At 42.8% G+C, this 24,648-nt stretch overlaps 1 protein-coding gene across 2 annotated transcripts in view; it reads right to left on the reverse strand.

The window, feature by feature from the left end:
* BICD2 (BICD cargo adaptor 2) overlaps positions 1 to 24,648 on the reverse strand; it is an 85,407-nt gene that overhangs the window by 16,966 nt on the left and 43,793 nt on the right. For both annotated transcript variants that reach the window (XM_048957164.1, XM_048957165.1), the window contains exons 2-6: positions 23,937 to 24,149; positions 10,729 to 10,881; positions 7,971 to 8,423; positions 5,715 to 6,734; positions 4,558 to 4,709 (exon numbers count right to left, since the gene is read on the reverse strand). In XM_048957164.1, the coding sequence (XP_048813121.1) occupies positions 4,558 to 4,709; positions 5,715 to 6,734; positions 7,971 to 8,423; positions 10,729 to 10,881; positions 23,937 to 24,149 (1,991 nt within the window). The remainder of the gene's footprint in view (positions 1 to 4,557; positions 4,710 to 5,714; positions 6,735 to 7,970; positions 8,424 to 10,728; positions 10,882 to 23,936; positions 24,150 to 24,648) is intronic.

A 24,648-nucleotide genomic window follows, 5' to 3' on the forward strand; every position in this document is an offset into this window, starting at 1 on the left:
AAGAATACATCCTGGGCATAGACATTCTATGGGGTCTGGCTCTCCAAACAACTGTGGGAGAGTTCAGACTTCGACAAAGATGTATCAGTATCCGGGCGGTGCAGGCAATATTAAGAGGCCATGCGAAACATGAGCCTGTTTGCCTGCCAAAACCGCGCCGGATTACTAATGTTAGACAGTATAGACTCCCGGGTGGGCAAGATGAAATATCGAGAACGGTGCAGGAATTAGAAAAAGTGGGCATTATAAGACCTGCACACAGCCCGTATAACTCCCCCATATGGCCAGTGCGAAAGTCGGATGGCACATGGAGGATGACAGTAGATTACAGAGAATTAAATAAGGTCACGCCGCCTATTCATGCGGCCGTACCCAATATTGCTTCCCTAATGGACACATTGAGTAGGGAGATAAAAACCTATCATTGTGTCCTAGATCTAGCAAATGCATTCTTCAGTATCCCAATTGCTGAGGAATCGCAAGATCAGTTTGCGTTTACGTGGGGAGGCAGGCAGTGGACCTTTCAGGTCCTGCCACAGGGGTACGTGCATTCACCAACGTATTGTCATAATCTAGTGGCGCGTGACCTGGCTGACTGGAGAAAACCTGATGATGTTAACCTATATCATTATATTGATGATCTCCTGTTGACATCCGACTCACTGGAGGTAGTAGGACAGGCAGCTGATTCATTAACTGCCTATTTGCAACAAAGGGGATGGGCTATAAATCCCCAAAAGGTGCAAGGTCCAGGCCTGTCTGTAAAATTCCTGGGGGTGGTTTGGTCAGGAAAGACCAAAGTGCTACCCAGTGCTGTTATAGATAAGGTTCAGGCATTTCCAGTCCCTACAACATCAAAGCAGCTGCAAGAGTTTCTAGGTATATTGGGTTATTGGCGTTCCTTTATACCTCACCTAGCGCAGCTGCTAAGGCCATTATACAGACTCACAAAAAAGGGGCAGCTATGGGACTGGGGGAAAGCCGAACAGGATGCTTTCCAACAAGCAAAACTGGCAGTTAAACAAGCTCAGGCATTGGGTATATTCGATCCTACCCTCCCAGCCGAGTTGGACGTTCATGTTACTCAAGACGGTTTCGGTTGGGGCCTGTGGCAGCGCCAGAGTTCTGTTCGGACCCCCATTGGTTTCTGGTCTCAGGTTTGGCACGGAGCAGAAGAAAGATACAGTATGATTGAAAAACAGTTATTGGCTGCCTATTCGGCATTACAGGCAGTAGAGCCAATAACTCAGACAGCTGCAGTTATAGTCAAGACCACTCTGCCAATTCAGGGGTGGGTGAAGGATCTGACCCACCTTCCTAAGACAGGGGTGGCCCAAGCACAAACAGTGGCACGATGGGTCGCCTATCTCAGCCAAAGGAGCAGTCTGTCTTCATCCCCCTTGAAAGAAGAACTTCAGAAGATCCTAGGCCCAGTTACATATCACAGTGATGCACCAAAAGAAATACTGGTCGCTCCACCAGAGAAGAGTCCCGTTCACGAGGGAAAATATCCTATCCCTGAAGATGCCTGGTACACAGATGGGTCCAGCAAGGGCAACCCGAGCAAGTGGAGAGCAATAGCATACCATCCTTCCACCGAGACAATCTGGTTCGATGAGGGGGATGGTCAGAGCAGCCAATGGGCAGAACTGCGAGCCGTGTGGATGGTTATAACCAAGGAACCCGGTGATGGTATCCTGAACATCTGCACAGATAGTTGGGCTGTGTACCGGGGGCTCACTCTCTGGATTGCACAGTGGGCCACCCAGGAATGGACTATCCACGCCCGACCGATCTGGGGCAAAGACATGTGGTTAGATATATGGAATACGGTCAAACACAGGACTGTACGTGTCTACCATGTTTCTGGTCATCAGCCCCTACAGTCACCGGGAAACGATGAAGCCGACACATTGGCCCGAGTTCGATGGATTGAGAATTCACCATCTGAGAACATCGCCCGCTGGCTACATCAGAAGCTACGGCATGCTGGACAAAAGACAATGTGGGCAGCTGCTAAAGCATGGGGACTGCCCATACAACTATCTGATATCGTCCAGGCATGCCAGGATTGCGACGCTTGCTCCAAGATGAGACCGAGATCGTTGCCCGAAACAACAGCCCATCTTGCTAGGGGACACAATCCTCTCCAGCGATGGCAGGTCGATTACATCGGGCCCCTTCCTCGTTCCGAAGGGGCAAGATATGCCCTGACCTGTGTCGACACTGCAAGTGGGCTACTGCAGGCCTATCCAGTACCGAAAGCAAACCAGGCATATACCATCAAGGCACTCACTAAACTGATGTCTGCCTACGGGACACCTCAAGTCATCGAGAGCGACCAAGGGACTCATTTTACTGGTGCAACGATACAGCGCTGGGCAGAAGAAAATAACATCGAATGGCGATTCCACCTGCCATATAATCCAACAGGGGCAGGCCTCATCGAACGTTATAATGGTATTCTTAAGGCTGCCCTGAAGACAGACTCCCAGTCCTTGCAGGGGTGGACAAAAAGACTGTATGAAACCCTGCGGGACCTGAATGAAAGACCTCGAGATGGCAGACCCAGTGCCCTGAGAATGTTGCAGACGACATGGGCCACCCCGCTTAGGATCCAAATTACGGGCACTGATCATCAGGTAAGACCCCAAATTGGTAATGAAAATAATCTTCTGCTCCCTGCCCCTGAAAACTTAGAGCCAGGTACCCATAAAATAAAATGGCCCTGGAAGGTGCAGGTAGGACCCAAGTGGTGTGGCCTACTTGCACCTTGGGGGAGACTATTGGAGGTGGGAGGCTCAGTAGTCCCTCCAGTAATAGGTACATGGCCTACTGATATTATGGTCAACACTCCGATCTTTATTGCTAAAGGGACCCCCATCATGTCCCTATGGCAGATCAGGACACCTCCTTTGGTGCCTGATATCGTTATGCAGCCGCAGATATCCGGCAAAAAGGTGTGGTACAGGCGGCCAGGACGTGCCCCAGTACAAGCGGAAGTGTTGACCCAAGACAGAAATACGGCCTGTATCTTGCCCTGGAGAGCAGACCTTCCCCTCCTGGTACCTGTAAAACATCTGTATTACTCCCCGTGAGTCTGTGAGCCTTCAGGACCACCGGAAGGAACAAAATGCCATCAAGCGTTCCAGTGTTGCTGTCAGATCACGTACAACACCCGGTGATGGTCTGCATGGGACTGATGGAACATAGAATGGACTTGCACCTCAGGACCTCATGCCTCCAGGCACATCATCGAGCACTGGCCCATAGAAGAGTATGGACATCCACTAATCATCACTTGTCTTGAACTGTACCAACATACGTCGCGATAAAATTGTATAAGCGTCGCGATATACCGGATCTCTGTATTAGGGAAAGCTTACCCTTTTGTTAACCTGATCATTGGTTCACGCCGTGAAGGGGTGGAGTGTATGGGAACTGCTGAGTCACGGCCTGAACCTCTGATTGATCACCTGAGGCGAGCCATGAGTCAGCCAGAGGAGCACAGGTGAAGGCAATTCACCTGTGCTGCCGGAAGGGGTGGAGCCAGGCTCCACCCCTCCTGGACCTATTTAAGAGCTGGCTACCAGAGGGGAAGGATCTCTTCTGGAGATCCTCCTCTTTGATATCTTCTAGTGAGCTCAACCCAAGGGTAAGCTCTTCTACTTATTCTCTTTTGTGATCCCTGTTTGCTGTGCCTTACTCTTTTGATTATATTGTAATTATAACATCTTGGTTATACATATTGCAATTATAACATCTTGGTTATACAATTTCTCATTGTTTTTATGTTGTTTCCTTTTTGTTTGTTTGCTTTGGTTTGGTTTCCAGGATTCTCTGCACACAGGAGGCAACTGCACATTCCTTAGCTGTGAGAGCTGCATTCTGTAATAAGGTTGCAACTTCAACGTTTCTCAAAGAGAAACATGTCAATTTTAAAAGAAATCAATGGCAGTAGCAGTGAGCAACACCTAAGTCAAAATGAACTTCTCACTTGTACAGCGCATGATGCGTCAGCAAGTATGCATTATCTGCTAACACCACAAAGCACAACTAAGGAGCAGAAGCAAGTTCTGATGACCCTGTTGAGTTCACATTGGTAAATGAAATGAAAGATGCCAACTGCAGATCAGGCAACCTAACAATGTACGTTTGTGTTTGCCAGCATCTTTGTTTGTTTTTCTTAATTGCTCCAGGTCAAGCAGAGCGAAATCTTCATTGAATAAGAAGCACTTACTTAGCATTGATAAATGTCAGTCCTCAGCTTTTAGGACTTCAAGAACCAGGGATAATGGTCAATAGGGACAATAACTCAAATTATTTAAATAACCCCACATCGAACTCCTGTTTTGTAGCAGCATACTATAATCCTAACATTTTCCTCATCAACAAGAACACACTGCAGACAAACACTGTGAGCAATGAATGTGGAAAAGGGCACGCCACCCGGCCACTTACTGCATGGGCAGCTTTGCTGCTTGTGGCCAGGATGCTCAGCTGCTCCCCCACACAAGCAAGGAACGACATATTTTGCAGAGTTCAGATATTCTTTACCTTGTAGCAAACATTGCTCTCAGGGAAGAAAAGGTAGCAGCATCTTCTTTCAAAGCCTTCAGCTCATTTCGCAGCTTCATCATCGTCTCTGTAACCATAGCTTTCTCATTTTCATACTTGCTTTTTAAGTTGGCAAGAGCTACCTCTGCAGTCTATCATTTACCAAGAAGAACAGAAACATAGCAGTTAATGGAACACTTCACCCCTTCACATAATTAAGCATTTACTTAGTATTGGGATGTTAAACTTCTGGTCAACTTCTCTTGAACAGATTAAACAAAATTTCATCTTTGAGCACTGGAAACAGATGGGATACAGGGGGGCTCCTGCTCCCACCAACATGCATCAGCACCTAGGAAGTTATGCAGTATGCATTTAGTAATGCCTAGCTCTAACTACTGAAATGAAAGTAGGCATTACATACTTCAACACAAAGAACAAAATGTCTAGCATGTCTATATTTACACACATCCATCCATAACTTGCACTTAGAGCATTTTGATCATCTTACGTTATGGGATAACTTTATACAGTAAAAAAGGAAGCTGACAGTACATATTTATTTCTTACACAATGCTGTACTCGTACTACTTTAGAGGAGACAACAAAGCATGTCACAGTGCCTTAGCACTGCCTTAGTGCCTTATTTTCACCACTGCCCTGCAAATCTGTATGGCACAGTCCAACCACCAAAGACTGATTTTAACTTTCAACCTTGTTATTGTTACCACATTCTTGTATCGCATCCTCATCTTGGAAAACATTATTTTACTTTGCAATTTAAGAGAGGACATAAGCTTAAGAACTCTAGAATTCTTCCAAATAGAAAATAAGTTCTTTCTTCATTTTATGTTTCTTACATTAAACATAATCTGATATGATTCACATTAGGTAGCTTCAATCTATACCTAAAAAAAAACTCTCATGAGTATGTGACAGCCAAAAGCCAGTTAGAGCTCCAGTGCTCAGCTTCACAGTAGTGCAGCTGTGTACCTCACCTGAAACAGCTTGCCTCTTCTCAGCCTGCTTCCCTACAGATATCAGGAAGAAAAGCTCCACTGAACTTAAGAAACAGCAGTATATGTCCTCAAAGATAAACTCTGCTGTATTTATGACCTGATATATATATAACCATCCCATCTGTAAGACCCACTAACCTGTTTGTTGGCCTTGAGCACAGTTCTCAGAGTTGCTATCTGCTCTCTCTTGGTGCTCAGCAAGGACTTCAACTTCAGGATTTCTTCCATGAGAGCTTCCTTGTCTTTGTCCACCACTGGCCCAAGTTCTTGAGTAGCAACACGCTGCCTGGACAACTCAGTTGTTCTGTCCACAGCAGCTTGCAGGTGTTTGATCTGATCGCGGATTATAGCTATCAAGTTGTAAATGTTCATCGGTTCCTTCCGAGGATCCGACACGGGAGATGGCAGAGATGACACTGGAGATGGGCTGCTGTCACCGCTTCCATTCTCTGCCTTCCCTAGATCAATCGTTAACAGCCCTTTGGAGAGAAGAATGGGAGACCTCCTTCCCTTGGCCTCTGGACTACTGCGTCCTCCTTTGCCTTCTTTGTAGTAATCCAGCATCACCCTGTTCGGAGTTTCATTGTTGCACATGCAGACATGGTGGTATAAATTGGCCAGCTCCTCACTGAAGGTGACTAGTTCATCTTGGGCCACACTGAGACTGCCCTGCGTTTCTCCAGCAACATCACTGACTTTCTTCAGCTCCTTTTCCAGCCTGGCCACTTGCTCTCTATCATGCCTGCTGGATTTTTCTAACGACGCAATCTTTTCCGTAAGAGCTTGGCTCTCGGTCTCATATCTGTTCTTCTCTTCCTCATACTTAGACTCACATTCTTTGTATTTGGCCTTAAGATTTTTAAGTTCTTCTTTTAGGTCAGTAATCTCTGCCACAGCCACTTTGTATTTGCACTCCAGGATCTCCGGTCCATTGATGTCAACTTCGTAGTAATCTCCATCTTCATGGCTGTCTCGGTCCTTCTCGTTGTCCAGGGCAGACTGGCGCTCCTTGCTGACCTGGAGTTTCTTCATTGCGTTCAGGTTTTCAGTAAGTCTGCCAACTTTCTCATGCTGCTCTGAGAGGGCCCCCCGGGTGTTTTCCAGCTGTTTCTGCGATTCCTGTAGCGTCGTTAACAAATTCACCTTTTCTCTTTCCATCTGAAACACATGAACAGAGACAACCACGTCAAGGAAACCTTTTCACTTAAGTGGCTTCATTTTAAGAGACAGCAACTTAGGCCGGGGTCCACATGGTTACAGAAACCTGATCACATGTGCATTATTGAAAAGGCTATTTCATGTACTCAAAAAGAAAAAAAAAAAGAAAAAGACCCAAGGAACTATTCTGAGCTGCGTTTCTCCCCAAATATCTTATTTTCATTCTAAAATGGGCATTTCTTTGTAAAAATATGCTCACAGCTGAAGATAAGCTAAAATTTACTGTTATAATACAAATTTTCAAGTAAATATAAGACAGCAAGCAGTTAGTTAAGAGTGGGAGCTTGGAGTTCCATCAAAATATTTTCTGAATTGGCCTAAGAGAAAGTTATCACAAACACAGGACAGTCTAGAATGCAAAGCCTCAGAAATACTGAAAGGTTTGAAGATTCTCCTCAGAAAGTTCTCATTTTGAAAGAAATCCATTTTTCCACAATGGTTCTTTCTAATAGGGCTCTTAAAAAAAAATAATACAAAATGACCTTAAAACTCTTCTCAGCAACAGAAATATGTACTTGGTTTCATGCTCTGCAACCTCCCAAAAGAACATACATAACACAGAAATGCTTGGCACCAATTAAAAGCCTGTAATTTCGGAAATAATTACAGAAAACAGATATGGTTGTGCAAAACTCCTTTTGATGAAAGTGCCTGGAATAGCTATCCATTCGTTAACAAAATACTTACACTATTAAGTTTCTTGCTACAAGTAACGTAGAGGGCACAGCATGTATTGCATTCTGACATTCCACCAAACAAAACATGACCAAATTTAGCTTCTTTTAATAATAATTAAAAAATACCAGAATATGGATTTTATGCTGCCAAACATTTAACATCCTCAAATTCTAAAGCATAGGTGTCCACCCAGCTAGTTTATGTTTTTGTTGCCTTCTTTTATGTTTTAATCAAAAATGTATTAAAAAAAGATTTTGTCACTTGTCTACATTAATTATATTACGTATTTTATATGCAGCCCAAAACAATACCTCTTTACCCAGCACGGGCCAGACAAGCCAAAAGCTCGGACAGCTGTGTTCTAAAGCAACTAAAGACTTCAGAAATACAATTCATACCGTAAGGTTTCCCCCTAAAATACTGAGAGACTAAAATTCCAATCTGAATGAACTCTAGCACTTATTTGTAAGTACATAGTTGTTTAGAGAACATGCTTACCTGCACAAGCTGTTGTTTCAGCTTCTGGATTTCAGAAATGTTTAATTCACTGAGAAGATCTGAAACCAGACTTGGTGCTGGAGGGAAGCCTTCATTTTTCTTGGGGGTTGATGTATTGTTCTTGCCATTGCTGTGTTTGGTCAGGCAATTTTGTTCAAATCCATTCATGATTTCGTCATTATTGGGCTCCGTGGCTTCATCACTGAACTTCAGACCATCCAAAGAGATGTTCAGGTGACTGTTGTACATGGAGTCATTGATGTTCATATAGTGAGACAGCTCCTTACGAAGGTTGTTCTTCTGCTCTCGCTCCGTCTTCAGCGTCTCCAAGGCCTCTTCCAGCTGACGTTCAGAGATCTCCTTCAGCCGGATGGCATCTTCCAGCTGGCTGTTGAGAAACTCTGTTTCCTCCTCAAGTCTTTTGATTTCATGTTTCAGACCTTCAAACTCCACCTGAAAATACACAAACAGGGGAACAAACTGCTAATGAAAACGTCTGCCTGCAAAGCACCACGTATTTTTACTTCTGGATGTTTGATTTCACTGAACGTGGTGAGAAGGAAGTAATTCTTTCTCTGAGGTCCCACTGCTGCACTGTTGTGCTGCTGCTGCAATCACTGCCTGCTTACCTTCACAGACATCATAGAATAAAATTTCTAAGCAGACTGTCAACTGAGTTGATTGATAAGCCACCTTAATTAAGATAGCTGAAAGGTGCAATGTGTGATACAGAGGCATCACAAAACAGGCTTTCCTAGCACATTATGGAAACCTTTCTTATGTTTGATTAACAGATTCCCTGATCAGCCTTCCCACAAACTTTGCCTCAACGTTTCTGAAACAGAGCCCCCCAAAACTATGCTTCTGATTCTCTCCTGCATTGCTTTTCATGTATGTCAATGCTCAATCCCACTGGTGGGACACACCTAGCAATCAAACTCTGCTTTTATACATTCAAAATACAATGTTCTATTATTTCTGCCATCGTTGTTTCAGCAGCACATCATTGTCAGGGCTACAACTCAGACAGTTAAATGACATCTTACAGGATGCTGTAAGTTTTTACCTGTAAGACTGCATTATTTTTAAACCTCTCTTGCACTGAAATTATGAACACAAAGTGTGAGCTTTTGAATCTCTTGAAAAAAAGAAAAGATTAAAGAATATCCTTCCTTACCTTGAACAAAGAAACCATGCTAAATTATATGACTCCTTTTTGCTAGCTATAAAAGAAACTTCAGGTGCCAATATGCACAAGTGCTGAAACACACCATTTAAAAAACAGGATCCAATCATGCTAATTCAGTCTGGCAACTTAAGCCTGGGAAAACGTGATGGATTCTTCTAGTTATGCCAGTGGAGTTATTAAAGCTTAATAAAATTCATCAAGTAGGATAATGACAAGGTATAAAACGAAATATTGGACTGCCATGTAAAAAATTAACTGAGCTCAAATATCTAAGACTGCAGAATATTTTTAAAGGTTCCAGAATACCAAAAGTAGTCAGTAATTACTAGCAACTGACAAGATAGCATCTGAGGTTAAATCTGGCTCAACCCAGAGAAACAGCATTTTTGAATCTCATTATTTTAGAATGCGAACACAGAGCTGGGAACTTTCACCTGCTTCTCCTAAAAGGATAGATGAGACAAAAATAGTAAAAATTAAAAGCAACAACCTGTACAGACCTGAATTTATCAGATCGCTATCTCTTCTAGTCTGCATGTAGAGCACAATTTCTCCTTCATCCATACCACACGATGTCAGAGCACCCCAGTAAGCTTAATTAGACCAAATATATGCAGGTGAGAACAGGCACAACCTGGAACCTCCTTTTGGGCACAGGGAGGTCAAAGAGGTAAACACTGACAAAGGTTCACATGAAAATAAGTGAAGTACATTCAGCCTTGCTTGGTAGAGCAGCTTTCAATCAGAACACAGGAGGAGAATTAATTAAAAAAAAACACCAACAAGCAAAGCTTTTACTAAGTGCTCACCACAACAGATTGTATTAAAACTACAGCTGACCTCAAAATCCTTTCACTTCAGGAATATTATACTGGTCTCTCATCTGAACAGTGAGTTTTGCTTAAACAGTGGGATGAACAGGGACCTGAAGCATAAAAATAGTGACTCGGGCCAAAGATTATGTTTAATTTAATTATCTCCAGAAATGATAACTGAGGGAAATTCCTGAATTGTTCAAAAAATGCAGTTTTCTTTTCCAAGATCACAAAGATAGCCCAGCCACGGCTTCTCAGATAAGGTCTGACAGCACAGAGTAACCATATCTGTAGTTCACATTTAATGAAAGCAGCCAGAAGAGAAGAACAGAACTGGTCAAGTGATGCAAGCACTGAGCAGCAATATAAATCTATGTTCAGAAATACATCCAGTTACAGACATGGTAGAGGAGAATGGATAGTAAGCACTGAAAGAAAAGTGCAAAGAAAAGATTGAACCAAGTAACAAAGCACAGCTGGAAAAATTCTACTTCCAAGAAAGAGAAAGAAGGCCATGGAAGGACTTGGACCTCAAAATAAAGCAACATGGCCTCAACAACTATGCAGAAACAGTCAGAAAAAGCTTCAACATTTTTGGAACAACTCTTTGTACTGAAGTTTTTGAGTTTGTAGTCTCAAAAATAATATACACATGGAAAAGAAGTGTCTGTTCAAACAAGGAGACGGAACCAAGCTGCAACACAGGAATTAACCAGTGCTATGAGAGCAATGCTCACTATTTTGAAACACTTGCCTGATTTTGCTTCAGGACAGACACTTGTTTCTGGAGACAGATGTTTTCTTCTTCAAGCTCAGTGTAGTCTTGCAGCAAACGGGCTTCTCGGAATTTATATTCCTTAATATCATCTCGCAGGCGGGCCCTTTGGATCTCCACATTCTGATTGGCCTGGAAAAGCAAACCCCAAAGTGAGGGTGATTTGGTCTGCCACAAAAACATTTCAAATGGTCATTTTTCCTTATGTGCATTAATCAGTTAGATTCCTGTTCAAACAGAAACTCTTCCCCCAGTCCATAAAATTACAGAAAACCCAGTTACAATAGCTAGATTTTGTTTTCTTACCTCTCTTACAGATTCTCACTCCACCTTCAACTCAAAAGTTAACAAGCAAGCAGGTAAATCAGCATTCACACCTATGTTGTCTCACTGACTGTAAGCAGCAGAGGACATTTTGCCAGACTGGAAGTCAACACCTGCCTCCATCAACACTTAAATGAGAAGGGGTTTTCACAAGAGAAGGAGATGCGGATAACTCCAGACAATTCAATTATTTAGGTTACAGTCCACATAAATTCAGATTCCTTTAGTGCTCTCTATATTGTTAGAAATAAGAAAGTCAGCAATAGTACCTACGCAAATGGATAAATTAAGGTCCAGGTCCCATTGTGAGTGTGCTGCAGGAACACATAGAAATCAAGCACAGGTATCAGCTGGCACTGACAGAGAACTACAAGGTAAATGAAACGTTTGTGGTGGGAGCACATGCCAAGACCTGTATCTGGCATGTTCTGAACACAGCCTCAGAACTACCTGCAACTGTAAGACAAATTAATTTACTCTCGTGTCAGATAAACATTAGACTATATAAACTTGCCTGCTTATTTTTAGCAACAAAGAAAAGAGCAACACTGAGAAGCAAAAATAAACATTAATCACTGAAAGGAGACGCTACAGTACAATAATGCAAGTGAGACACTGCCAAGCGTGCATCACATTTCTCTACTGATTCTCAACCACAGCAGTGCATAATCCAGACAGTTCCTCCAATACAGATGTTTTTTGCTTTGTGGTTAGAGAATGTTACTGCAAAGCCTAGGCCAAAACTCACCCTGTGATTCCACCTGGAAGATTCCTGGCAGATTCCCTCAGCTTCTAGCAAAAAAAAAAAAAAAAAAAAAAAAAAAAGCTGGAGTCTAATGAAACCTGAACTGCACAGTCTAGGTTTGGAACCAAAGCTGCAGAATTATTTACCCAATTAAACGTTCCTGAAGTTTCCAAGTTTCTGTGAGCAGGTATTGGCTCTACATTGGCCCAAACTCAGAGCTACAGCAAACCACACCGTGGCAGCTAAAGGCTACGGGCTGACATGAATTCATGTCCTAAATTCCTCTTTGAGAGCTGAGACCTCTCACCTTTGGCAGAAAGAGCCCCCAGCCCGATAATCCCAACTGTTTAACTGTTAAGACTGCAAAAGACCTTCGCATCAGTCCAAGTTTCACACAAACTAGGAGCTCTTCTCTGTAATTCTCCCAATTCCTGAGCAAGGGAAACGCAGTGGCAGACCTCCCACAGAGCTTCTCTCCCCAACCACCATTCAGGTTGCTTAGCTTCTGTTTGTCCGTGGATGACCTGATCTTTGCAGAGGTCAATGCCTGGAGAAATTATTGGAGCCATTCTTGTTTGGATAAAGAAGGGTTTTTGTCCAATCCTGTCCGTTTAATTCAGAGCAGCATTAAGAGCTCATTATTTAATGTGAAAGTATTGTGCTTTGTCTAGCACATTGAAGAAAAAAATCACTCTGTTTCAGTACATACAGGAAGGGCAGATTTAAAAATAACTCCCTCGTTTCCTGAGCACAGAAGGAAGATATAACCAAGATTAATTGTCTGTTTAGCTCACTGTACCTTCCCTCTGCTCTTAGCATTTTCTTGTCAGATAAATGTGCACGCTTGCAAGCTGCAAGGTTAAATCAGTGCAATGCTATTTTACATTATAGTGAAGACTTCTTTTTAAACAGCCAAACAGTATTCACGTATTTAAAGACAGACACGTGTACATTGCACATCTTCTCACAAGTGCTGTTTTACATTCTTCAAGTACACAGAAAAGGTGAGATGACCTAGAGATAAGTTTAAACCAGAACCTTTCTGTGATTACAGCATTTCTTGCTGCTGCAGTGCCTTGGTGAATCCCTCCTTCCTCCTGTGCCCCAAACAATACAAGTTAGGAGAAAAGAGGGAGCTGGAACACAAGGGCATGCCTGGCTAGGCTCCTGGATATACAAAAAGTCATATCTCCACCCTAAGCAATGAATACAGCATTTACAAAGCACCACTATCACTACGTGGATGCTGATGGCCATAAAGCTCTGCTGAGTGTCTGCCCACCTGGCAAAGCCCCTTAACTAGTTAATCCAGAGAATATTCTCCATACACAAGTCTCCCCCCTAGATCCTGAAGTGATGACACCCAAGACTATACACCACCCTGATCCTGCTGCTAGAAAGCCTGTCTTTGGCATTTTCTTCTTCTCAGCTTTGACTCAGAGAAGGCCTCTCAGTGGGGCCCTTAAATCAGCTCAATGGGGCTGCTTAAATCTGGCAAGGGCAAACTAAAGCCAGAACCAGCTAGAGGCAGAGAAATGCCAAGGCTGTCTCACCTGACTACATGTTCTTTGCTTCCAGCCATACATGCAACTCTGTTACCTTATCCTGCATGGATTCTGTACACAGAACTGGTGTGCTCCTCTTCAAACGCTGCCAGGAAAGCTAAGATGCTCTCAGAGCATTTTAGATCTACACGCTTTAAAGAACCTATAGAAAATGTTTTTGCTGTCTTGTTTATAGAAGCACACTGGGAAAAAAAACGGATATTAGACTAAACTTGTAGTTGAGACTCCTCTGCTCTTTTGCTTCAATTCATAAGGTGACATGGAATATCTGCTAAAAAGCTGCTAAACCTCATAGGCCTTGGTGCTATTACTGACAGAGGCTGATGCAAACAGGGAAAGAGAAAGGCAGAGCACTGCGGTCACTCAGAAGCAGAACAGCATTTCAAGGGTTTTCAAAAGTGAAGCCAAGCTTTAATCCCTTTTCATAAAGAAAAAATTACCAAGCCAAGAAAAGCCTCAAGAAAGATGACTCATATCCCACCCAAAGCCTCACTTCCCAGGTGCCTCTCAGGAGTACCATTTCACTTTGGAATTAGGAATAAAAAAATCCTACAGTGGTAGCTGCGGACTAAAGTACCCAAGAAGCTCAAAGCCCATCAGGACACCACTTGCCTCCTGTGATCTCACAGGAATTTGAACTATGAACAGAGGCTGCTGAGGCAGCTCTGCCCTGCCACATATCTCAGAAGCACAACACAAGCCTCCTAAATACAGACTGAGAACACATGTGTTGGCTTTCTGGGTTGTTCTGCAACTCATGGTAAGAGAGCTCACAGCAGATGGATAAATAGATCTCTTTTGAGGTTTATCCACACTTGGTCCAGTTGTACCAGCCTTATGTATTAGGAGTTACTTTGGTGAGTGAACCTGACCTGATTCACCCTTCCAAGCAGAAGTTGCTGGTTTTTGTTTTATTTGGGCTAGGAGAGAGGCTCTGAAGAGCTGATTCACATGAGACATGCTGAGTCTTTCCAAGCACAAACAGGCTGAACTCTATGAAAAATATCCTGCAAGGAACAAAAATCACGAGTGTTAAGAAAGAACAGATGGAATAGGTATAACTCACAACACATCTACCCTCCCATGGAAAGCAGACAAATAAAGGACAGTAGCTGAGAAAGCACGCCACTCTCTGAAATACTAATGGAAGACAGCTATACTGAAACCGCAGTAGCAAAAATGCACGAGTACCAAACTTGTCCTCTTATAACATCCCCATGATGAAGCATCTTAGCATGGACATGCCTGAGACCTTCTTTAGCCGTGATTAGTAGGGTGGTGCCCCAGCACTAATGCACTTAGCTCAAGATTTATTCATTTTTTTGCAAACCATTACACAAAGCTTTGTAAAGTTGTGACACTAAGGATGGGTTTATTGCAACATTGAGGAAATGCCCTGCCACAGAACTTCTTCTCTGCACAATACTAGAGAAACCTGAGTTTAGTCTGCTACCACAGTGTATCCTGGGGCAGTCTGACTCTCTCAGAGCTTCTCCGTCAGCACCCAGCCTTGCTGCAGCACGCATGTCCTGTTACTTAGCATGCAGTTTGCTACCAACCTGCTCAAAGCACTGCATACGATCCAAGCCCTGCCCAGCTGGGTAACAGGAGGGTTAATGTCTGTGGTTGGTGGCCCAGGGCATCTCAGCTCTGGGCCCCAGCTCAGCATGGGAACTTGGCTAGAAAACACTGGCCCAAAGTTAATGATAGCATTATGAATGGCGCTGTGTAACATTATTATTAGTCTCCCCCTTCCTGCACTGGACTGCTTGCTAAGAGCAGTTAAACTCCAGCTGCTTTTCAAATCTCAAATCTAAATGCTTGGCAGCTTTCCATGTCCTTCACTGCCACAAAGAATGTGCTTAACTCTTTGGAGGCCAGCTAGCAGTCTGGGGAGCTGTCACCTCCATGCTGCAGAAGGGCCAGTGAGGCTTAGCCTAGCTCTGAGGAAGAGCTGGAGAGCACAAACACCAGAGCAGGCCCACAGCTCGACACAGGAGTCCTGGCGGTGTAGAGGCAGTGCAGAAGCCACGGGAACACTAATGTGGGCCCATGGCTCCTCACTGGGCCCTGAGGTATCTCTTATTCCTCACCCAGTTCAAATACAGCTAAGCATTTTCATAATAAACTTCTAGTTCAATGATAACTTCTAATGCTTGTCTCCTCGACCAAGTTATTTCTGCTTTCAGATTTCAGCCTTCTGTCAACCACGATGATCAGTGGCCAAAACACTCCTGCTTCCATGGCACTGGCGGGCTGCCCCATGCTCTGTGCCGCTCACACCTACAGCACACCAGCAGCAAGCTGGCCTCATCAGAAACATCCACAAACCACATACTTTCAATAATCCAAAGCACAAGCTTCTCCTGTTAATTAAAGCCTTCCCTCCTCTGTTACAAGGTCTGTAGGAGGCTTGTTTCTGTTCTTACTCATGACTCTTACTCCAATATTAAAGGCTGGCTTTAGAGTTTCCATTAGCTGTTCCCAGCAGTGACACTCTATCGGGCAGATTCATACCAGCACGCTGCAGCATCATGCCAGAAGTCTATGCGACTTCAGCAATGGATTCCACAGATCTGTCAGACTTGAAACAATTCACAATTAAAATAACATTAACAAAACGTTGATGTTAATTCAGCTAGTTCAGCTGATGAAAAGACTAGAGGATCCCTGCTGTCTTAATTTGGCCACAGTTAATTTATATGTAAAGTATGAGATAAAAGCTTAGGCTAAATTTATACTCCTGATATTAGTGGCCTACTTTCACGGTGCCACACCTCCTGGATGTGGAAAGTGCTTACTTCACACTACCTAATCCCTGAGATACAATCACTTCAAAATCACTATAGCTCAGAGCTCCATCACTTCTCCAAACAGCTTTAATGAAGTAAATCCCAAAGGAGTTATTAATCTAAATTAATGATACCACTTTATAAGCAGCAAAGGTAATATGAAAGATTTTGCTCACATGTGGGTTATGGAAGTGGTACTCCTTTATATAAAGCACAACAAAATAAAGGAAAATGTGGTAATATTATAGAATACCTACAGAGGCCTTAAGGGTAAAGTATACGAGTTACCTCTTGCTCTTGGAAGCAGCAGCCTTGCCCCTGCTCTATGGAGCATCAGAAGCACTCAAGCTTTCAGCAGCAAGGAGCTGTGCCACCGATGGATACAGTAAGCTTTATACTGGAATTCTGGAGAAAAGCATTTTCTTAACCCTTCTTTTTCCTGTGCAGCACGTGCTAACAGCACAGTCCCACTGGGCTTTGGCCATGGTCGTCATCTGGCCTCAGGATCCTTCAGCATTCCAGATCAAAGTATTCAGGCACAAGGATTACACAAATGTCTCCAGTGCATTTACTTTTATCTTATTTTTTTAAACCACGGGCAGAACTTCTGGCAAGAGAAGGACCAAATGAACGCAGAAGACAAGCAAGGATGACGCTGAGGGATCAGCATACACATAACCTTCGCTGCTGCTGCGTTGCAGCCTGCATTTTTGATTTCCAAGTGATAAACTATGAGTTAGCAGCAGCAGGACACAGGCAGCTCAGATATTCTTTCGGCAGTCTTGTTTACCACTTAGCAGGGCAGACTTTAATAACATTTAGATGACTTAATACAATTACTTCACATGTCTAATTTATGAAGTCTCCTTCCCTTTTCTCAGTTGAGCTTCAAACAGTGCATCACAGCTAGCTTGTATTTTACAGAAATAAACAGATGTGGGGACACAGCAATTAGATCTTCAAACAATGACTAAATGCTGTTTCCAGAGATTTCTTTCATCCCTCTCAGTTGTTATCTTACAGCTACAGAAGGCATCAAAAAGCCCAAAGCACCACCAGGTCAGTCATTCTGAATGTATTTAAGCCACAGCAGCCTCTTCCTGGCAGGACACATTTCAGATGGAGCAGCAGAATACAGTATGCTCAAGTGTTATCCCTGGAATTGGCAAGATACTGTTTGGCCTATGACCAACTCACAAACTGCGCTCTGTGCCTGTTATATGGTCACTGACCCATAATCAGCCTTTGGCCACATAAGAGTGATACTTATCACTTCTATAGATCTTCCTATAAAAAGGATTATTTTCCTAACATGCAGTTTGATAAATCAAACTAAAACTATACTGCATAAAAACCTACTTGTGAGCGAACCGTAGAGTCCCTTTGCCACAAAGAAAGCTCTGTTCTTTGACCCTATGCTGGTTTTTCCTCCCACAAGAGCTTTTGTCCAAGAAGTAGAGGAACTCAAATGGCTGGGATCAAATAGCTCTGTTAGAATAACCACCAGAAACATACTGTAGTAAGACACAAAAAGTGCAAGTTTCCATTCTTCTTCACTAGATTCTCTACTTAAAGGCAAAATACCATGACAGCAGACCATTCTTAGAAGCAGATGTCTGTGCCTGTGCTGACACTGCCAATTTTATTGCTAGTAACTCATAAACTGACCCAATAAATACTGCTCCTGGAGCTACTGTCTGTTTGCACATTGGCCACATAACTGCAACGGTACGATCTTCCTTAGCTATTCTCAAAAACTAGATCCAAACCACTAATTTAACATGTTGAAATTGGTCATTTGTTTTTCAGTTCCTACAGCTGGGATAACAGAAAACCCAGGATACCTCTCCTGCTTCCAGACCTAAGCTACCCCACACACAAAAGCAGCTTGGATTTCAGTGCTTGAGACTTCTCAGTAGCTGGTAGTTCAGATCATTATTTTTCCTTCACACTCAGCTACATCAGAAACAGCTCAGATCAGTATGAATCTGACACACAGAGGGCAGGCAGCTTTGGGTCAAGGCCAATGCTAACTGCCCGGCGTTTGTCTCGCTTGCTCTTTCAGAACAGCAGAAGACAGCTCCCTGCAGGCACAAATGCTAACAAGGAGTAGGGGTTAATGAGGTAGCTACACTTACTAACGAAATAGAAGAGAAAATCAGTTGCTGCTGTTTAAAAATCTGTCCCCCCTTTGCCAGTGACCTGCTGGGCACGGGTGGGGAGCTGGGAGGTACGTGTGAAGCATCACCATCCTGAACTTATTTCACCTAAAAAAAAGCCAAAACGTCATACCAGTAAAGTACATCCAAACTAAACTTGAAAACCAAAACACAGGGTAAAAAAAGGAACAGATACATTTGTCGTGGCAGCAGGAGTACAGCAATGCTATTTATAGTACTGCAGGCACATTCCCTGGTCAGTGCTTTGTGCTTCTGCCTGAACCATGTTCTCTCACAAGCCATGCTCTTAAAACCAACTGTATGTGACCTGAAAATAAATCCCGAGTTGATTCATCAACTGCAAAACTACTGGATTAAACCAAGGATGTTTTTTTTCCCCAAGCACACTATAGTACAGCTTTGAGGTACAGAGTAGTAAGAGCTCTTATTATCAAAAAAGCCAATCTGACCCAAACAAATCTTGCTTGGAAATACTGCCAAAAGCCACCTACTTTAATGGAAGCAGTGCCAAGCACAGGGAGGACAAAGCAACCTCCCTGCTTCTGCATCCTAAAATTATGCTACCATCAAACCCCAGCGGAAATTTTCACTCTCCATGGAAAAAAGAACAAGCTTCTTTAATTAACGCTTTGTAAAGCAACTTCAAGCCATTGTTCCACTGATTAGAGCACTTCCAGCTACTCCCTTGATTGTGCTTATTGATTTTTGATCTGTTAGGAGATTACAGCTGTGTATACCAGATTTTTTCCCTCCACTGCTGCTGGCCTGAAGCCCCGGGCAAACCCAAGGTCATAACGAAGGTCACAAGGAGCCACAACAACAGAGAAGAGCTCAGCCTGCTATTACTGCAGTGCTGATGGGCACAGAGCAATTTAATTACACTACAACAATGAGGAGATCCCTGGCAAGCCACTACCAGGTAAATTCCCAAACAATAGACTATGCTGGAATCTGCCAATTAAACTGAAAAGCATATCACACAGTTATGTAGTGTCAGAAGAACCTATGTAATCATTTCTTTAAAACCTGAAATTGAAGATATACAGCGCTCAAATGGAGCCTTCCAACTCCTGATTTTCAGCACCATTTGTGAGTCTCTAGGCAGCAGCCATTACAGCAAGAGAGACGCTGCTGTTAACATCCTTCTGCTGAATATATCAGTGGGCAACAACAATAGCAGAATCACAAGCAGATGCCTCCTTGAATACGTGCGAAGCACATCAACTGGATTTCCACGATTCCTCTTCTACACAATGGATTTTTGTTCTGTTTCAAACTGATGTAAAATGGCACACGACTACTTTTTTGTAAAAAACAAAAACACTGAATTGTCGTAATTATTTTTTAATAAAAGAGGAAGATGTCAGTATAAAAATCAGTATCAATGAAAATCAAAAGGTGGGAAGAGAACAGCTGCCACCTGAAGGCACATGCAGTGTGCCAGGCCAACACAGCAGCGTGCTGCTCTCATGCTGCTCGCACTGCACTGACCTTCCTGCACAGAACAAGACAGGCAATGGCTGTGCCCACTTGCCCAGACGTCCCTGCCTGGGGCTCCAGCCACAGAAGAAAGAGGATGGATAAAAACACAAACCAAACAAATAAAAAAAAAATCACTGTGACTCTTTGAATCTTTCATACATTAAAGGATAAGAAATCCAGTCCTGCACACTACATTTCATGCATTCAGGTTGCTCCAAAGAAGCATCACCATTTTGCTTTCAGAAATGGAGTTTTACCTGTTTACTAACAGCTACATTTACACTTGGAGCATGTTCAGCTGATATCCAGCTACACGTCTCACTTCAGAGCAAACCCTTTAGCTTTGTTTTAGCATTATTTAAACATGCATCTGTATTCTCAGTTCTAAAAAACAGTAAAAAAATCAAAGAATAATACTCTATACACATATTATTTAGAGCACTATAACTGGGCTCAGAAGGGACCTAAAACTCACAGGTGGGAAGTCAGCCCTGCAAGAGGGAGACAGTTCCACGTGCATGGCAGGGCCAGAGAACTGCACTGTCTACATTATCCCTCAGTTTGAAACACATTTTCTTATTAATGACTAATCAGGAAAATACGGCGTATAATGCAAGAAAATGAAAGACAAGTAAATTTCTTCAATGTCAATTTCAGAAAGATACTTTGTTTCATATCCTTGAAGAAATAAAACCCTACATATGTTACTGAGAACTCATATTTCTTTAGAGATGCTATTTAGGGCACTGACATTACTTGTACATCAGCTATTTTTCGTAACTAATGCAGACAAACACACAAAAAATGTATTTCCTCCTTGAGTTTACATAATCACAACACCTTTTGCTTCCCTGGGAAAGAATTGCTCATTTATTTTTCATCTTCTGCATACTCGGGCATGGCTGCCTCATGATTTAACAACCAAATCAGTCAGCTATGAAATCTTCTTTGGTGCCACTAAAATACAGGAGGCATGAAAGATCCACAAGGCATAGCAATTAGCAATTGCTCAGAACCAATTACTCCTTCCAGTGACTCTTCCAGGCCACAGGAGCTGCTGAGCTAGCTAATAACAGCATTAAAACTCATCATCTGTAACCACCCTGCTGACCTGTCTCAACAGATCATTCACCAGCAAATGTCAAAACCCCTTGTGTCTGCTCCAGCAACCCCAGGTGTATCACACATCACTCCACAGCCAACTCGCTTTTTTGAGTGTCCTGAGAAGACCCGAAGGAACGACAGTATCCCAAACGTACTTCCAACTGATCCAAGGCAACATCTGCTTGCATACCACACCACCACTACTGATGGAAGCAACTCAAGTGGAGCTGCTGCCTGGTTCATTTAACCACCTTCCTGTGCCACCATAGGAGATTTTTTCTGCAAAGCTCCAACAACAGTGAAATTCTGTATCCTATCAGGTAGCTACAAAGGAGCAGGTAACTTTTCCAACCCTCCCTTACTAGCAGGTATCTGTTAGAACTAAAATTGAGATTCAGCACCATTCATTTCCTGCCTGTTCAGCCCTCCCATAGCTTTTTTTAAAAACAAACAAGAACAACAACAAAACACCTCTTCCTGTAGTCAGAAGACATTATCGAACATTTTCCACATTCCTCCTCTGGATTAAATCCAGAACAGATGCAATAGAAGTATTTTCTTATTCCTCTTAACATCTTGCAACTCAGGTCTCTTGATAGGCATCAATACAGCACTTCCAAAACACACATTATAAAGGAGAGATCCATCCATAAATAATCTCTGCAACGAGATGGAAAAGAGCCACAGTATTTCTTTCCTGGGTAGTCAGAAGAACTGACAGAAGGAATTTCCACTCCACCTGTGGTATACCTCTGTGGTATAAAACAGTAGGTCATATTCCACTTTCAGCCCAGCACTTTCTTGCTGTTGAACTACAAAAGCATTCTTCACAGCAGAAGATGCACACTTCTTTGGACTAACGTCAACATGAAACTTAGCTAGAGCTGAGTATGGCTACAGGGACTCGGGAAAACCACAGTGTTCACCTTGCTCACCTAGCTTAGAAGAGTCGTGACGTTCACATCAATTTTTCCCCCACAGAATATTTCCAGATTAGTTTGCTATTACATCTATAAATCACCACAAAAGGCTTGTGCATTTCTCCCCAGCAGTACCACTGGAACACAACTATTTGGACTTCTGTCACTTTTTGATGCGCTATACTGAAGAAATGCCACGTCCCTCAGGATTGCCATGCTGACTTGGCTTTTTGCAGACCAAGAGAACCCCGGCAACTCTGCTCACAACCTTGTCTCATTGCTTAAAGCAAGTCATCAGAAGAAAACTCAAACCAAAATGCAAATAGGCATCTTAAAAGGAAGAATTCCACAAGACACAGGGTCAGTTGGCTCAGGTGTTTTCATTTCCACACTGAAGTGAAATGAACATGCTTGTTCTTTGGTCCTTCTCTCCTCTTCAGCTCCACCACAACTTACTATCTACAGAACAAACAGCTAGGATTTAGAAAAGGGAAGGCAATATGAAAGAACATGTTGAGATGACTAAGCAATATGCAGTCACTGGTTGTCAAAATCACCTGCAGAGAAACCCATAACTCGTGAGGTTATTATTTATCATGTTAGGTTTTGATTATATATTTTTTTAATTTAAACTTTTTTTTTAAAATTGAGTTCAGTTCCGAAGTTTAGAATCAATCACGAAGCTGATCATCAACACCAATCTATATTCAAATAAATACCAAATTTCACTAAACAAATCTTTTCCATTTCAGCAGAAGAAAGCTTAAAAACTGTGTAATGTGTGAGCACTCAAGGCTGAGCGGGTGAGGTGGAAGGACAAAGCACGAGGAACACCAAAACCCGCTCATCCAGGGGTTGTGTAAAGGAAAACGCAGCTCCAAGCAGATATGTCTGGATAGCTGAAATATGACAGTATTCAGAAGGAAAAATCACCCTAAATTGCAGTGACTCACCAGGCTGGATCAAAAACTGCCAATCAGCATGCTCAGAGCAGCACTCTGTATCCATTACGGACATAATGCCACCTCTGGGGTGAGGAGCTTTTAAGCTCTTAATGAAAGTTAGGAAATAAAGACATGAGTCGTGTGTGCCTGCAGCAACTGGTTGCTTGCCTAACCAGAGCATGTGGATTGATTCCAGTTCTATTATCCCACAGCCAGGACCCACAGCATTCAAGTAGATCTAGACTGGCTTGTTTCAAAACCTGTGATGCTCCACCCCCGAATCCCCAACCCCCAATCTACTTCTCCGTTGTATTCCAATTACAATTGAACCCCAAAAACCCCACAAAAGTAACCTATACTTTCCAGAAAGGCTCATAATAAGACTTCTCATTTCCTCATGAATTTCACTACCAAATATTATCCATGTAACTATCCTCTAAAGAAGTAAAATCACATTTCAATTTCACCATGTGAAATACATCGAGATTAAGATGTTGGCTCTTAGATAACTTTCTCTTCTGGCAGAAAAACCTACAGCTGATTGTCCCAAGGCCAGGAGAGACTAGCACAAAGTGCTTCAAAGGAAGGTGCAAACAAATCTGATGAGTAATAACTGTGGATTGTTTACCACATCCATTTGTGGTTTACAGTCTATGTAACTCTTACTCATTCTACATTTAAGCAATGATTGGAGCTCTTTAAACAATCTTTTCCTCTATCAGTACCAACGGTAGCCCAGTTGAGCTATAGATTTCACGAACAATTACATCGTTCAATGAACATCTCAGTTATTTCACATCAGAAACAGGCAATGTCAATCCTAAAGCAGTAAAAAGTGAATGGTACCTTGAGAAAATAAGTTAATCACCCTGTGAAAAAGTAAGAAACATCATTTTCATGAGGGAGAACACAATATAAAACTTCACTGTTACTCCGTTAATCCAGAAATCTGGATTTACCATATTGTTGGATTAACAGTTTTGGCTGAAATGGATGCCTTGCTGATTCTGTGCAATCTCAGGGGAGGCAATCCATTTTGTCAGTGTGGAGCAGGTATCAATCAACTCAACAATCTTCCTCATTTTGCTTACACAGCATAAGAAAACACAACCACAACTGTGGTTCGCTTACCTCTTTCAGTTCCTGTGCAACAGAATTAAGGCGTTCATTTTCAGACTGGGTGTTGGCAAGGACATTTCTGAGCTGCTTCAACTCTGTCTGCAGCTCCATAACCTTCTTCATGTAGTACTCTTCCTTGGTAGCCGATTCCTGAATCAAGGTCTCCTCTCTGCTCTCTCCATCTGCTGCTACCTTCTTGTGATTGGTGTGGGCCTGCCCAAAAGCCTAGGACAGTAAGAAAAATCTTTTGTTAGTAAAACTAGAACTTTGCATAAATAGTTTCCTTTTTAAATAGCTGGAACTATTTACCCCATGTTTCTCTCATATGAGACAATGCAACTTTTTACCTACACTCTCCCAGGATTAGACACTTAAATGCTATGGAGTGGCTAACAGAGCTCTTGAAAGTAACATGCAGCACCCAAACAATGGTTTACGATGCACAGGATTGTTACTTAAGGAGAACTTCACAAAACCTCCTGTAGGAGGGAACAACCATCTATAGACTTAAGTCTGAGGTTAAAGCAAGACTTTGGTTTTCAGCAAGACAGCGGTGAGATGACCAGAAACTTCTGCATGTATCTGTATAGTTGGGTCAGACTCACTTCTACAAAGACTAAACCACTGACAACAGCCTGTTCCCTCCCTCAGGTAGGGAGCACATCTACCCTTTCTTGATGCAGCTACAGCAAATAAACCTACCACCATCCTCCATTGCTCACCA

This window comes from Lagopus muta, chromosome 11, assembly GCF_023343835.1.
Source record: "Lagopus muta isolate bLagMut1 chromosome 11, bLagMut1 primary, whole genome shotgun sequence".
NCBI lineage: Eukaryota > Metazoa > Chordata > Aves > Galliformes > Phasianidae > Lagopus > Lagopus muta.